Source organism: Rhinolophus sinicus, chromosome 12, assembly GCF_057876585.1.
Source record: "Rhinolophus sinicus isolate RSI-liver-muscle chromosome 12, RSI-T2T, whole genome shotgun sequence".
Lineage (NCBI taxonomy): Eukaryota > Metazoa > Chordata > Mammalia > Chiroptera > Rhinolophidae > Rhinolophus > Rhinolophus sinicus.
This window is the reverse complement of record NC_142512.1, coordinates 28,346,907-28,361,609: the sequence shown is the minus strand read 5'-3', so window position 1 is coordinate 28,361,609 and position 14,703 is coordinate 28,346,907. Positions and strand designations below refer to the sequence as shown.

Sequence of the window (14,703 nt, the reverse complement as noted above, 5' to 3'; positions counted from 1 at the left end):
TTATAACCTATTGTATGAAAGTAACACAATTTGCATACTCCCTTTAATAAACATTTTGGTGACTTCCACTCTTCTTTTTTGTATTTATGTTCTGCTGTTTAATGCTGCTTTTGACATTTTATAGAAATTGACAAGCTGATTCTAAAATTCACATGGAAATGCAAGGACCTAGAATAGCCAAAATGTTTCTAAGTAATTTTTTTTTCATTTTGTTTTCCTCTTGAACCGAGAAATTGTGTGGAAATATTTTAATCTGATTTCTATGTAGATAAATTTTATTTGGTTTTGGTATAAGTGACCTTACTGTTTAATATCCAGTTCCAATGCCTGTGATCTGTATGATTCCACATTTAATAAATTTATCAATATGTCCTTTGGTACTTTATGTATATGAGTATTGTTCCATCTTTGAAAATAATCATTTTCAGTACCAAGTTCTCTACATATATTAGAATAAGGTTGATGATCCTTATAACGCTAAATCATCTGTATCCTTACTAATTTTGTCTGATCTATAGATATCTAAAATAGGTACATTGACGTCCTCTATAATATTTAGGAACTTGCACAGTTTATCCTTGTGTTTCTTGTCAGATTTTCCTTACTATATTTTGAAACTATGTCTTCAGATCTTAAAGATTCATGACTGCTATGACTATATTGTGGATGCACTCTTTATGTATATGAGTATGGAATAAATATCTCTATTTTTTTAAAGCTTTTTGCTTTGAAGACTATATTTTTATGACTGATACACCTGATTTCTTTTTGTAAACATATGCCTTTTATATCATTTTCCATATCTTCATTTTCACGATTTCAGTGTGGTTTAATTTTAAGTGTCCCTATAATAAATGATATATAGGTGATTTTCTTTTTTTCTCTCCCACACTTCTTTCCTCCTTCTTTTCTTTCCATCCTCTTTCCCCTTCTTTCTTCCAAACAATCTGAGTGTGTCCATTTTAATAAATGAGTTAAAAATTCATTTGTGTTTGCTTTGATTCTTGGCATATTTGGACTTATTTTCTACCATCTTATTTTGTTCTTTCTTTACCTCTTTTCCCTTTGTTTTATTTGAATGGTTTGATTTGTTTGTCCTTTTTAACCTGCTTTAGTGGTTTGGAAATTCTGTATCCTATTTATCCTATTTTTTATTTTATTTTATATATAACACCTTTGCTGTGATATAAGTTGCATGTATACCAGAGTTGCCAAAAAAATGTATACAAGTGGTAATGTTGCTCAAGCAGTAGTTCTCCATAATCAGAAGTGTCTAGATGCTGATGGTAACCACTTTGAGCATCTCTTGTAATTGCAGAAATCAAATGTGACTTGTATTCATCTTTTGTTATCGGTATATGTTAAATATTACAATTTTAATAGCTTTTTCCTTTCTTAAAATGTGTATACACTTTTTTGGCACCCTCTGAAATGAGTGCCTTGAGGTACTTGAGATTAAAAAAAGGACTTTTAGAGTGATGTCATAGGAATGGCAGCAGTGGAGCGCTCTTTTTGAGTTCTCTGGATCTTATCACAAACGGGACATCTATAACCCATCAAAGGACTCTCTGCTTATCACGCAGAACAGCTAAGAGACTCGTGCAAGGATTACTTGAAGGTGGGCAAATTGGGCGAGCAGGGGAAGAGGGAAGGGAGCGGAGTGGAGACATGGCCCGCGTCTGCGGCCGTGGAAACGCGGTTCGCACCTGTGACTGTGGAAACGTGGCCGGCATCCGCAGCTGCAGAGACAGACGCAGGGGATCCCAGGACGGAACAGAGAACACAAAAGCCAAGAGATGGAACTCTTTCCCTGCATTCCACAGCTGATCTCTCCCGCCGAGGGGGCAGCATATCCAGCATTTGAGGCAATAACCTCAGCTGAGACCAGTTGGGCTCTATCTCAGACAAAGGACACAAACTCCATACCTGCCGACAAGAGGACATAACCCTAGTAAACATCTATGCACCCAACATAGGAGCACCTAAATATATAAGACAGAGATCAGCAGTAACACTATCGTAGGGACTTCAACACACCTCTGATAACAAGGGACAAGTCTTCCAGACAGAAAATCCATATGGAAACAACAGCCTTAAATGACACATTGGACCACTTGTATTTAATCGCTATTTTCAGAGCATTTCACCCAAAGCTGCAGAATACACGTTCTTCTCAAGCGCACATGGAACATTTTCCAAGATAGACCATATGTTAGGCCACAAAACAAGTCTTGATAAATTTAACAAAATTGAAGTCATACCAATTGTCTTCTCTGACCACAGTGCTATGAAATTAGAAATGAACTACAGGAAAATAACTGGAAGCTACACCAATTCATGGAGGCTGAATAACATATTACTGAATAATGAATGGGTCAACCAGGAGATCAAGGAAGAAATCAAAAGATATCTCAAGACAAACGAAAATGAAAACACGATGACCCAACATCTATGGGATGCCATGAAAGCAGTCCTAAGAGGGAAATTCATAGCATTGCAGGCCTACCTAAAGAAACAAGAAAAATCACTAATCAACAGTTTATCTTCACACTTAAGGGATCTGGTAAAAGAACAGCAAAATAAGCCCAAAGGGAATACAAGGAAGGAGATAATAAAGATCAGAGCAGAAATAAATGAAATAGAAACCAGAAAAACAAAACAAAAGATCAATGAATCCAAAAGTTGGTTCTTAGAGAAGATAAACAAAATCGACAAACCTTTAGCCAGACTCATTTAAAAAAAGAGAGAGAGGACCCAAATTAATAAAATCAGAAATGAAAGAGGAGAAGTGACAACAGACACCGCAGAAATACAAAAAATTTTAAGAAATTACCATGAGCAACTGTATGCCAACAAATTTGACAATCTGGAAGAAATGGACAATTTTCTAAAGGCGTACAACCTTCCAAGGCTAACTCAAGAAGAAACAGAAAACCTGAATAGATTGATTACCACCAGGGAAATTGAATCAGTAATCAACAATCTCCCAACAAACAAAAGCCCTGGATCAGATGGCTTTACAGGTGAATTTTACAAAATGTTCAAAAAAAAATTATCACCTATTCTCCTCAAGCTCTTCCAAAAAATCCAGAAGGAGGGAAGGCTCCCAAACACTTTTTACAAAGCCACTATCACCCTGATCTCAAAATCAGACAAAGACACCACAAAAAAAGAAAACTACAGGCTGATATCTCTAATGAACATAGATGCAAAAATCCTCAACAAAATATTAGCAAACAGAATTCAGCAATACATTAAAAAAATACACCATGATCAAGTGGGATTCATCCCTGGTATGCAAGCGTGGTTCAACATCCGCAAATCAATTAGTGTGATACACCACATTAACAAAATGAAAAATAAAAATCACATGATCATATCAATAGATGCAGAAAAAGCATTTGATAAAATCCAGCAGCCATTTATGATTAAAAAAAACCTTAAGAAAGTGGAAATAGAGGGATCATATCTCAACATAATAAAAGTCATATATGATAAACCCACAGCTAACACCATACTCAATGGGGAAAAGCTAAAACCATTCCCCTTAAGATCAGGAACAAGGCAAGGTTGCCCACTTTCTGCACTTCTATTCAACATAGTGCTGGAAGTTCTAGCCACAGCAATCAGACAAGAAAAAGAAATAAAAGGTATCCAAATCAGTAAGGAGGAAGTAAAATTGTCATTATATGCAGATGACATGATACTATATATAGAGAGAACCCTAAAGACTCCACCAAGAAACAGAGCTGATAGATGAATTTAGTAAAGTAGCAGGATACAAAATTAATATTCAGAAATCAGTTGCATTTGTATATACCAATAATAAAACATCAGAAGGAGAAATTAAAAAAACAATCCCATTTATAATTGCTTCAAAGACTATACCTGGGAATAAATTTAACCAAAGAAGTAAAAGATCTGTACTCAGAAAATTATAAGACACTGAAGAAAGAAATGAAAGAAGACACAAATAGATGGAAACACATACCATGTTCATGGATAGGAAGAATTAATATAGTTAAAATGTCCATACTGCCTAAGGCAATATACATATTCAACGCAATTCCTATCAAACTACCAATGACGTTTTTCACAGAAATAGAACATATAATCCTAAAATTTATATGGGGCCATAAAAGACCCCAGATAGCCTCAGCAATCTTGAGAAATAAGAACAAAGTGGGTGGTATAACAATACCTGACATCAAATTATACTACAAGGCTACAGTAATCAAAACAGCATGGTACTGGCATGAAAACAGACACCTAGATCAATGGAACAGAATAGAGAGTCCAGAAATAAATCCATGCCTATATGGCCATTTAATCTATGACAATGGAAGCAAGATTGTACGGTGGGGTAAAGACAATCTATTCAATAAATGATGCTGGGAAACCTGGACAGACACATACAAAAAAATGAAGCTGCACCACCTCCTTACACCATATACAAAAACAAATTCAAAATGGCTTAAAGACTTAAATGTAAGATCCAAAACCATAAAATTCCTAGAAGAAAATATAGGAAGAAACTTCACAGACATTACCCAGAGTAAGATTTTTACTGATATATCCCCTCGCACAAGGGAAGTAAGAGAAAAAATAAACATGTGGGATTACATCAAACTGAAAAGTTTTTTCACAGCAAAGGAAACCATCAATAAAACAAAAAGGGACCCTACTGAATGAGAAAAGATATTTGCCAATGATATATCTGATAAGGGGTTAACGTCACACATTTATTAAAAAACGCACTCAACTCAGCTCCAAAAAAACAAACAACCCAATTAAAAAATGGGCAGAGGACATGAAGAGACATTTTTCTAAAAAGGGCATACAGTTGGCAAACAGACATATGAAAAAATGCTCAAACTCACTAATCATTAGAGAAATGCAAATAAAAACCACAATGAGATACCACCTCACCCCAGTCAAAATGGCTATCATCAATAAATCAACAAACAAGTGCTGGCGCAGATGTGGAGAAAAGGGAACCCTTGTGCACTGTTGGTGGGAATGCAGATTGGTGCAGCCACTATGGAAAACAGTATGGAGGTATCTCAAAAATCTGAAAATGGAACTACTTTATGAGCCAGCAATTCCACTCCTAGGTATCTATCCGAAGAATCCAAAACTCTAATTCAAAAATCTTTATGCACTCCTATGTTTATTGCAGCACTATACACAATAGCCAAGACATGGAAACAACTGAAATGCCCATCGGTAGGTGACTGGATTAAGAAACTGTGGTACATTTATACAATGGAGTATTACGCAGCCATAAAGAGGAAAGAAATCTTACCAATTGCAGCAACATGGATGGACCTAGAGAATATGTTAAGTGAAATAAGTCAGACAGAAAGACAAATACCATATGATCTCACTTATGTGTGGAACCTAAAGAAAAGTATAAGTGAATGAACTAATCAGAAACAGTTTTGGAGACATAGAGGAAAAACTGAGGGTTGCTAGATGGGGGGGTGGGGATAAGGGGGAAGGTGAGGGGATTAGAAAACAGTCAGTAACCACAAGATGGCCATGGGGTTTTGAAAATTAATTTGGGGAATGTAATCAATAATGTTGTAAAGATTTTGTAGGGTATCTGATGACACTTGTCTCATTAGGGAGACCACCTCAGGGATGATGTAGATGCCTGATCACTGCATTGTACACCTGAAGCTGAAGCTGAACAATAATGAATGTCAACTACAAGTTTGTGTTGACTACCTGAGTCTCTGTTTATATATTTACTCGATTCAGTTTTTAAAATATCAATTATCAAATAGCTTAGCTGCGTATGGATTAGGTAAAATGATCTTAAAGAATCTTCATTTAAAGAGTCTTTTGTTAAGAATATTAAGGAACTTCACCTTAGGTTTAAAGAAATAACGTAAAATTTGTCAACTATGAGAGGAGTAATTTTTTCTGCTTTTAAAATTACCAAGATAGCAATAATAGAAGTATTAGCAGCAGCTGTAACAGTAGTATTAGTAGTAATAGTAATGATAACAGTAGTAGTAGCAGCTAATATTTATGGTGCTCTTACGACATGCCAGGCATCTTTCAAAGCCATCTAAATCAGTTAGTAAATTTACCCAATACACACACACACACACACACACACACACACACACACACATACTTAATATATGTATGTATATGTATGTACTTACAAGAGGTGGAGTACAGCATTAGGAATAGAGACAGTGGAAATGTAATGGCTCTGTGCGATTTCAGAGGGATAGTGGATGGGGCGAGGGGGGTTCACACAGTGTGAGGGATATAAAAGATAAATGTCTAAGTATTACTTTGTCTTGTGCGTCTGAAACTAATTAAAAAAAAAAAAAAGACTTTTAGATTAGTGATAGCCCTACATTTTTTTGCCTAATAACATGGTGTTACAGGGAATTTTTATTTTTATTGATCAGGGTACCCTGATCACGGTATAATATGCAATGAACTATTTTACTAATTAGTGGTTTTTTAGTTTGTTCCAGCTACTATAACAAAATACCACAGATATGGTAGCTTATAAACAACAAAAATTTACTTTTCACCGCTCTGGAGGCTAGAAGTCTTGAGATCAGGGTGCGAACATGGTTGGATGAGGGCCCTCTTCTCATTGGTAGCCAGCATCTTCTTGCTGTGTCCTCACGTGGTGGACAGAGCAACGGAGCTCTGTGGGACCTCTTTTATAAAAGCACTTATATTATTATATGTTACATATTTATTTCTGAAAATAGATAAGGGTAAAATTCTGAGGAAATAAACCATTTTATAAAAATTAGTTTCTGTTTTCTAGAGAATTTGGAGTAATTTCTTGGTGCTTGCCTTCATTATAATTGGTCTACATTGCATAGAACTCTATATAGAACAAATGGGTAAAACAGTTCAACTTACATCATAATAATTTGTGCTACTGGCTTTTGTCTCTCATTTATTTGACCTCTTATGTTTATTCTTAACTTATACATTCTTTGCATTTACTGTTTTAATTTTTTTAGCTTGTTTTAAAAAATGCTTAGTTCAGTTAGTCTCAATTTTTTAAAATAAATACATTTCAAACTATTAATATCAGTATATTTCCAGATATTACCTTTACTGCCTCCCACATGTTTAGAATTGTGGGTGCTTTTCTTATCATTTATATCGAAAAATTTCATGAATTCTTTGTTTTCCTCTAAACCATATGTTCTTTTTTGTTGTTCTGCCTCCTCCCCCAGCTTTATTGTGATATAATGGACAAATAACTCCTATGTTATTTAAGAATGTAATCTTTAGTGTTGGGCTTGTATGTCTTTCTGTTTCCCACTAACTTTGTATTTTATTCAAAGTTGCATTATTAGAATATGTGGTTAATCTGATAAAGATTCTTTGAATTTTGTCAAAAGTCCTTTTGTAATCTATCATATGGTTAGTTTTGTAAATATTCCGTTTGTGTCTGTGTATTTTCTACTTGTTGACTACCTGAGTCTCTGTTTATATATTTACTCGATTCAGTTTTTAAAATATCAATTATCAAATAGCTTAGCTGCGTATGGATTAGGTAAAATGATCTTAAAGAATCTTCATTTAAAGAGTCTTTTGTTAAGAATATTAAGGAACTTCACCTTAGGTTTAAAGAAATAATGTAAAATTTGTCAACTATGAGAGGAGTAATTTTTTCTGCTTTTAAAATTACCAAGATAGCAATAATAGAAGTATTAGCAGCAGCTGTAACAGTAGTATTAGTAGTAATAGTAATGATAACAGTAGTAGTAGCAGCTAATATTTATGGTGCTCTTACTACGTGCCAGGCATCTTTCAAAGCCATCTAAATCAGTTAGTAAATTTACCCAGTAACAACTCTATGACATATTATTTTTTCCCCTCATTTTATAGATGAGAAAAGTAAAACACAGAAATGTTAATACGCTTGCCATAGTCATATGTAGCCACATTGGCATTAAACAAACCAAGATAAGTTTGTTCAGTTGGACACACAAAAAATTCTTTTTTTTCTTCTTTTTAGTTATTAGAAAAGTTAAAAGAACGTTGGCTCAACACTGGTTTATGGCATAATCTGGAGTTGGTGAAGACAGTCATTGTAGAACCACAGGGAGGAGAGAAAACTGATTTTGATGAATTACTTCAGGTATACTATGATGCGATCAAGTCCAAAGGAGAGAAAGGTAATTGGAAATTGTTAGATGGTTAATGAAAAAAGTATTTTTTACTATGAAGTAAGAAGTTGGTGCTGTTAGAACTTTGTGTTATCTTTTTAATGAATTGCACTTAAGAGAAAAATTATATTTTATACTCCTGAGTGAAAAGAAAATAAGTTAAAGAAATTCTTCATTTGGAGTTATTCTCCTATGAATATTTTCACTTGGGAATGCTAAATGAAACAGCATGCATTCAGGTATTATTCCATAGTCTTTCCTACCCTACCTAAAATGTTTTGTGAAGGACAGTAGGTAGCTCATGTGTAAATATCTTCCTTACTAACCAAATGAGCCCTACGTTTTGATGCAAATAAGACTTTGTGTTTATGTTCTATTACATAAGATAAACTTGAGTTTTCAAAACATAACTGAAGACTCAATATCAAAGTAAGAGAATGTCCATAAAGAGGTTGATAGAAAGGACTAACAGTAATAATTTATGAACAATGCAAGATGGTAAGATACTATAACATAATTATCAATATCCTAAGAGTTCTCTGTATGTTTTACAATCTCTTCAATATAATATTGATTCAATATGGTATATAGTACAAATTAAGTGTTATTTAAATCATTCTGAGAACTTTACATGATGGTGGTAATAGTAATGATTGCAATTTCAAGTCTTTCAATTTAAAACAGTTGAGTCCCAAGTGTTCAGTTCATGTGCAAGTTACTACTCTGATGTCGTTTTAGTGTGTAAGTTTCTGGGAGATACAGTTTGTAAATTGGTTTGCTACCATATTGTACTTAAATGTTAATTTTGTTTTCCTTGTTTATTTAAAGACATTGAATTTTTTAAGCTTTACCTCATAATAGTTTTTTTATTTGAATTCTTTTAAGTTTGCTACTATGATTACTTAATAATCAGATCTCTTCAAAATGACAAGAATAGTCAATTTTGGGTGTGCTTTTAAAAATATTTATTTTTTTGTGCTTAAGATGGAGCCCTGCTGGTAGCAGTTTGTCGTGGTAAAGTGAGTGAGGGTCTGGATTTCTCAGATGACAATGCCCGTGCTGTCATAACAATAGGAATTCCTTTTCCCAATGTGAAAGATCTGCAGGTAGGCCTTAAAGCCTTAAGAAATTTTATTTATCATAGAAGTTGTTGATTTTGTGTCAATTAAATGTTTTTCGTGTATCCTCAGACATTTTATTGTAATGCTTTGGTGATTCAGAATGAGTGAAAAAGGTTTAGTAGATACTGGTTTATTTTATTTTTAACTTGTGCTGTCTTTTGTTCAACAAGAGTGATTTTCAAAGTGTGGTCCCAGGTGAGGAGCATCGTTATCACCTAGGAACTTAATAGAAATACATGTTTTCAGGCTCCATCCAGACCTACTGAATCAGACACTCTGGAGGTAGAGCCCAGCAATTTGTATTTTATCAAGCTCTTAGCCACAGACTCACATGGGTTCCCCCTTTCTAGGGCCCTTTTCCTAACTAGCTCCCTTCTCTCGAATGCCGTGCCGTGCCCTGCCCTACAGATTGCAGTGATTTTAGCTGCTCCAAATTCTGATCTCTTCCACCTCAGTTCAGCAGGACCACCATATTCTGCGTGTACTTCAGTGTTCTGTGCTGTTGTCAGGAAATTATACCCAGGAAGAGAGCTGAGAATCATGGAGTTCACCTAATGGATTTCTCTTATCTCCAAGATTAGTCTTGTGGTGCCTTGTGTCTACTCCCTGAAAGCAGTCCCTTTATCTATTGTGTCCAGTTTTATAGTTATTTACAGTAGGACGGATATCCCTAAACCAGTTATTCTGGTCTTGGCCAGAAACAGGAGTTTTGCTTCATTATCACTGATTGTTTGCTAAACATTATATTTGAAAAACTATTTGTAGCAATAATTTGAAGCTTAAGGTGGTGTTATCTTCCATGGGAAGGATTTTCCTTTACGTCCTACAGGCATTGGAAGATGCTAGCAATCTGAGCCCAAGAATTAAGGTTTTTCTGACCACTGAGCTGACTGCATTGAGCATAACTCATATCCCTCTTCCTGGGGCACAACCTGTAGGGTTTCATAGCAAAGCAGGAATTCTTTACCCAATCGGTTATCTCCTTTAAAACTTCCAGATGTAAGCTTTTGTTATTGTTGAGATTTTACTAGACACTGAGTTTATATAATATTAACAGTAATAAGCAGTATATCTCTGGTAAGTTCCTACTCTTCCCTAACCTCTGTACCTCCTCAAAATATCTGAAAATCCTTAAGGAGTATCTAGTCCTCTCAGCCTACATTAACTTGGGTGGCTTCCATTACCTTTCTCCAGCCACCTTTGCTACATTGAGAGTGACCATGCCTGGGGCTCCTGTTCTAAAATGGCCGATATGCCTCAGACTGCTACTGAGGGAACAGTTGACATCCACTCAAGACAACTGTCGTGTTCAACATCAACAGCATTAGTGCTACAGTCCACTGAAGCTGAGTGCTGCTGAGTTACCGCTGGTGGCAGTGGTACTGTCTCTTTTTAATGTCTTATCATTTTACCTTGGCCCTATATTATCACACTAATGCTGCTTTGTTGAAGTGGAAAGAATGCCTTTTCCCTTTTTTCTATGACATGTTCGTCCAAGGTCTTAAATCTGGTTCTTTTCCCCCTAAAACTAGCTCTTTCCATTTTTGCTTGTATCCTCTCTCTTCTTTGGACCTATATATGAGTCTTGAGAGCCAGAAAAGAAGATAATTTTATGGCTAATATTAGGTTGTACTAAATACTAAGTATCAAGACCCGAAAGGATTCACATCAAACTCGTAATAGTGATTATGTCTGAGGAGAAGATAAAGGAATGATATTGAGAGTGGTTACCAAAGGGACTTTTTCTATGTTTGCTTGTTTGTTTTAGTAAAAAAAAAAAACAAGCTTCAAGAAAATATGGTGAGAATACAGGTGTTTATGTTATTCTTTGAAAATTCGTAAAATTAAATAAAATGTTACTTGTGAAGAAAAAATTAGATTTACCTTCTATTTTTGTTACCCTCACTCCCAACAACTGTGATTCGGGCATTGTTATTATGCCGATCTTGGGTTCCTGATGCTTCATTTCCTCAGGGTACGTTCTTCCCAGACAGAATCTCAGCCTGTCATGCAAAAAAGACCTGGTAAGCCTGCTCTGACATTCCTCAGTAAAGTTCCTGCTTGTCGCATTTCTGCTTGTCTGAATCCCAATGGCTCTTGTTGTGTAAAACAACAAGATAACAGAAGACTCAGTGAGGTCTGGGTGGGGAGGAGGATGGTGGTTCTAAAGTTTTCCTAGTTTGCCGAGTATCCCGAGTGGTTTCTGAAAGGGCCAAGTAGGATAGACCCAAGAGTAGACCAAGTTGCAGGGACAAGGGACAGATAAAGAGAGAAATTCTTTACTGGCAAAACTAAATGTAAGGGAAATGTATTTTTTGTTGCTGTATGTCTGGATCCGTTCTTCCTGTGTAACAAACAATTCTAAAATTTAAAACAACAGTCATTCATTACAGGTTGTTGGGCAGTAGATGATCTAGGCTGGGCTTGGCTTGGCAGCTCAGCTAATTTAAGGTGGGCTTATTCACTGCTATGGTTTGAGCATTGTATGTTGAGCTCAACTGGGTCAGCTCTGCTCCACATGTATATCTCATCCTTCGTGGACCGACAGACTAGCCAAAACTTGCTATCATTGCAATGGTAGAGATGCAAGAGAGCAGGCTTGACTGTACAAGCACTTTCAAACACCCACTTATCTCTCTTCTACTAACCTTTTACCCAAAGCATGTCATGTGCCCAAGTCCAAAGTCAGGAGCATCGAGTAGTCATGGGTATTTTCTACAACACATGGCAAAGGATTTAAAATTAAGACTTCAAAAAGGAGTCCTGGCATTTTTTTCATAACTAAAGGCATCCATATTTTGTAAGGCATCCGTTTAAAAGACTGATGTTTATAAGCTTTAACAGTGTAGGTGTGCAATTTTTCTAATCATTAAGAAGGCCTTTTATCATTTCAAAATGACGAGAATATAGCAGTCAATACCTGAAATATCTGAATATCTGAAATAAATCAGAGGATCATTATGAATGGTTTCTTAAAATTCATAAATGATCAACAAGTTATTGAAAATATTTATTTGTACACTTCTATGGGATATAAAAGAAACAAAGTTTTGAAAATTTTAAGGAACTTCATTTTATTTTTCTGTTGTCCTTGCTTTTGGTGTCATTTAGAAAACCACTGCCAAATTCAAGGTCATACAAATTGGCCCCTAATGTTTTCTTCGAAGAGTTTCATAGTTTTAGCTCTTAAATTTACATATTTGATCCATTTTGAATAAACTTTTGCATATGATGTAAGATAAAGGTCTAACTTCCTTATTCCTTCAAATTCTTGTAGACAGCACTTAGTTGTGTCGTGTTTTTATAATTTATTCTGCCAATCTCTGCCTTTCAATTGGAAAATGTAATCCATTTACATTTAGGTAACTACTGGTGAGGAAGGACCTACTTCTACAATTTAGCTATTTGTTTCCTGCATGTCTTATGTGCTTTTTATTTCTCAATTCCTTCATTATTGCCCTTCTTTTGTATTTAGTTGATTTTTGTTGTGTACTATTTTGAGTCCCTTCTTTCTTTTTGTATATATTTATTATTTCCTTAGTATTACCTTAGGGATTACAAGTAATATCTTAATCTCTGTTTCTTTCATTGTATATTGTTATTGTCATAGATTGTATCTTCATACATTACGTGCTCATTATTATAATTAATTGTTTTATGCATTTGCCTTTTAAATTATATAAGAAAAAAGGAGCAATTACAAACCAAAAATACTAGCTTTTATATTTACCTACATACTTATCTTTACCAGTGTCTTTTATTACTTCCTGAAGCACATACTACACTGCCTTCATTATATTAATTATATTATATTTTAAATGTTTACAAATCTGTTTTATAATGTGTCAGATGGTGTACCCTGAAGTTTGGACAATTTCTTAATTAAAATATTGCCTTGGAATATAGTGAGTGTTCAATAAATGTTGGTTTAATTAATGATTAAATATAAGTTTATTATTTAAGTCTCAAATATTTATACTTATATTTAAATATATTATATTTAAGTATTAAATATATTTAATATGTTAATTAAATCAAAAGTTAAGTATACGTTTAATATATTTATATTTAATATGTTATTAATATAATATTTGGTTTTGTTGTTCGTTTTACTTGATATTGTTAAAAAGCAACAAATCTTCATACCTAGACACTTTAATTGAGGCATGATAATGGTAGTAATCATTATTAGATGATAATGAGAAGAACAGAAGTACACATTAATATGACTTATAATGAGGAAATACAGTACCTTGTTACAATCATAAATCGTTACAGGAGTTGTAGAAGGGAATGTTTAATTCCAGTAGCATTTTACACTCTATATATACATGGTAGAACATAATAAGTGGAACATAATATTGATTATACTGGCTGTCTCTCAATTTAGTATACTATTGCTGTATTACAAATGACCACAAACGAATTGGCTTAAAACAACACTCAGTTCTTATGTCACAGTTTCCAGGGTCAGTATTCTGGGCATGGCTTAGCTGGGTCCTATCCTCAGAGGTTCACAAGGCTGCAGTCAAGGTGTTGGTTGGGCTGTGTTCTCATCTGGATCTTGGGGTCTGTTTCCAAACTCATTCAGGATGTTGGCAGACTTAGTTAGTTCCTTATGGTGGTAGGACTGATTCAGCCAGGAGCTGCTCTTAACTTCTAAAGGCTACTCAGGGTTTCTTGCCATAGGACCTTTTTTGCAGACCCTCTCACAGCATTGCAGTTTATTTCTTTAAGGCCAACAAGGTACTCTCTAGATTCAGCCTGCCAAAATGGAATATAATTTAATCACAGGAGTAACTTCCCCACACCTTCGCCTTATAATATAACCTAACCAAGGGAGTGACTATCCATCACCCTTGCTGTATCCTATTGGCAAGTCACAGATTCTGCACTCACTCAAGGGAAGAGGACTATACAAGACACGACTCACTGGGAGTCACCTTAGGGTTTTCACCTTAGGATTTATCTGCCATAGTCTCGTATTCTGTAACATGATATGATGAACTAAATGATTTCCATAAATGGCTCTTCCAGAACTAACACAGTTCTTCAAATTACTGGACCACAAATTAGGACTTTATAGTTTTCTTTTATGTTAATACTCAGTCTATCATGCAAGAATAAGTAGAAGTTATTTATAAATGAAAACCTTAAATATTCTAGTTTAGGGAAATGAAACAATCTAATTCTGCATTATTGTCTCTGTTTCATTTGAATTCATATTTAAAAGGTTAAGATTGGTGTCTGAGTCAGAAAAGTGATTTGAGTGGGAAAAAGAGGGCAGTGACATTAATTTCATGATACTAAAATTTTTTCTTAAATTTGAGACACATATTAGGGAAGTAAAAATTAAAATACAGTTTAAAATACTAGCTTAAGACTTTTGTAGTCTCAATTGCAGAGTTTGGTTTTTA

At 34.7% G+C, this 14,703-nt stretch overlaps 1 protein-coding gene across 1 annotated transcript in view; it reads left to right on the top strand.

The window, feature by feature from the left end:
* BRIP1 (BRCA1 interacting DNA helicase 1) overlaps window positions 1-14,703 on the top strand; it is a 153,051-nt gene that overhangs the window by 105,145 nt on the left and 33,203 nt on the right. Inside the window, 2 exon segments of the mRNA XM_019732469.3 lie at window positions 8,015-8,174; window positions 9,150-9,271. Coding sequence (XP_019588028.3) covers window positions 8,015-8,174; window positions 9,150-9,271 — 282 coding nt within the window.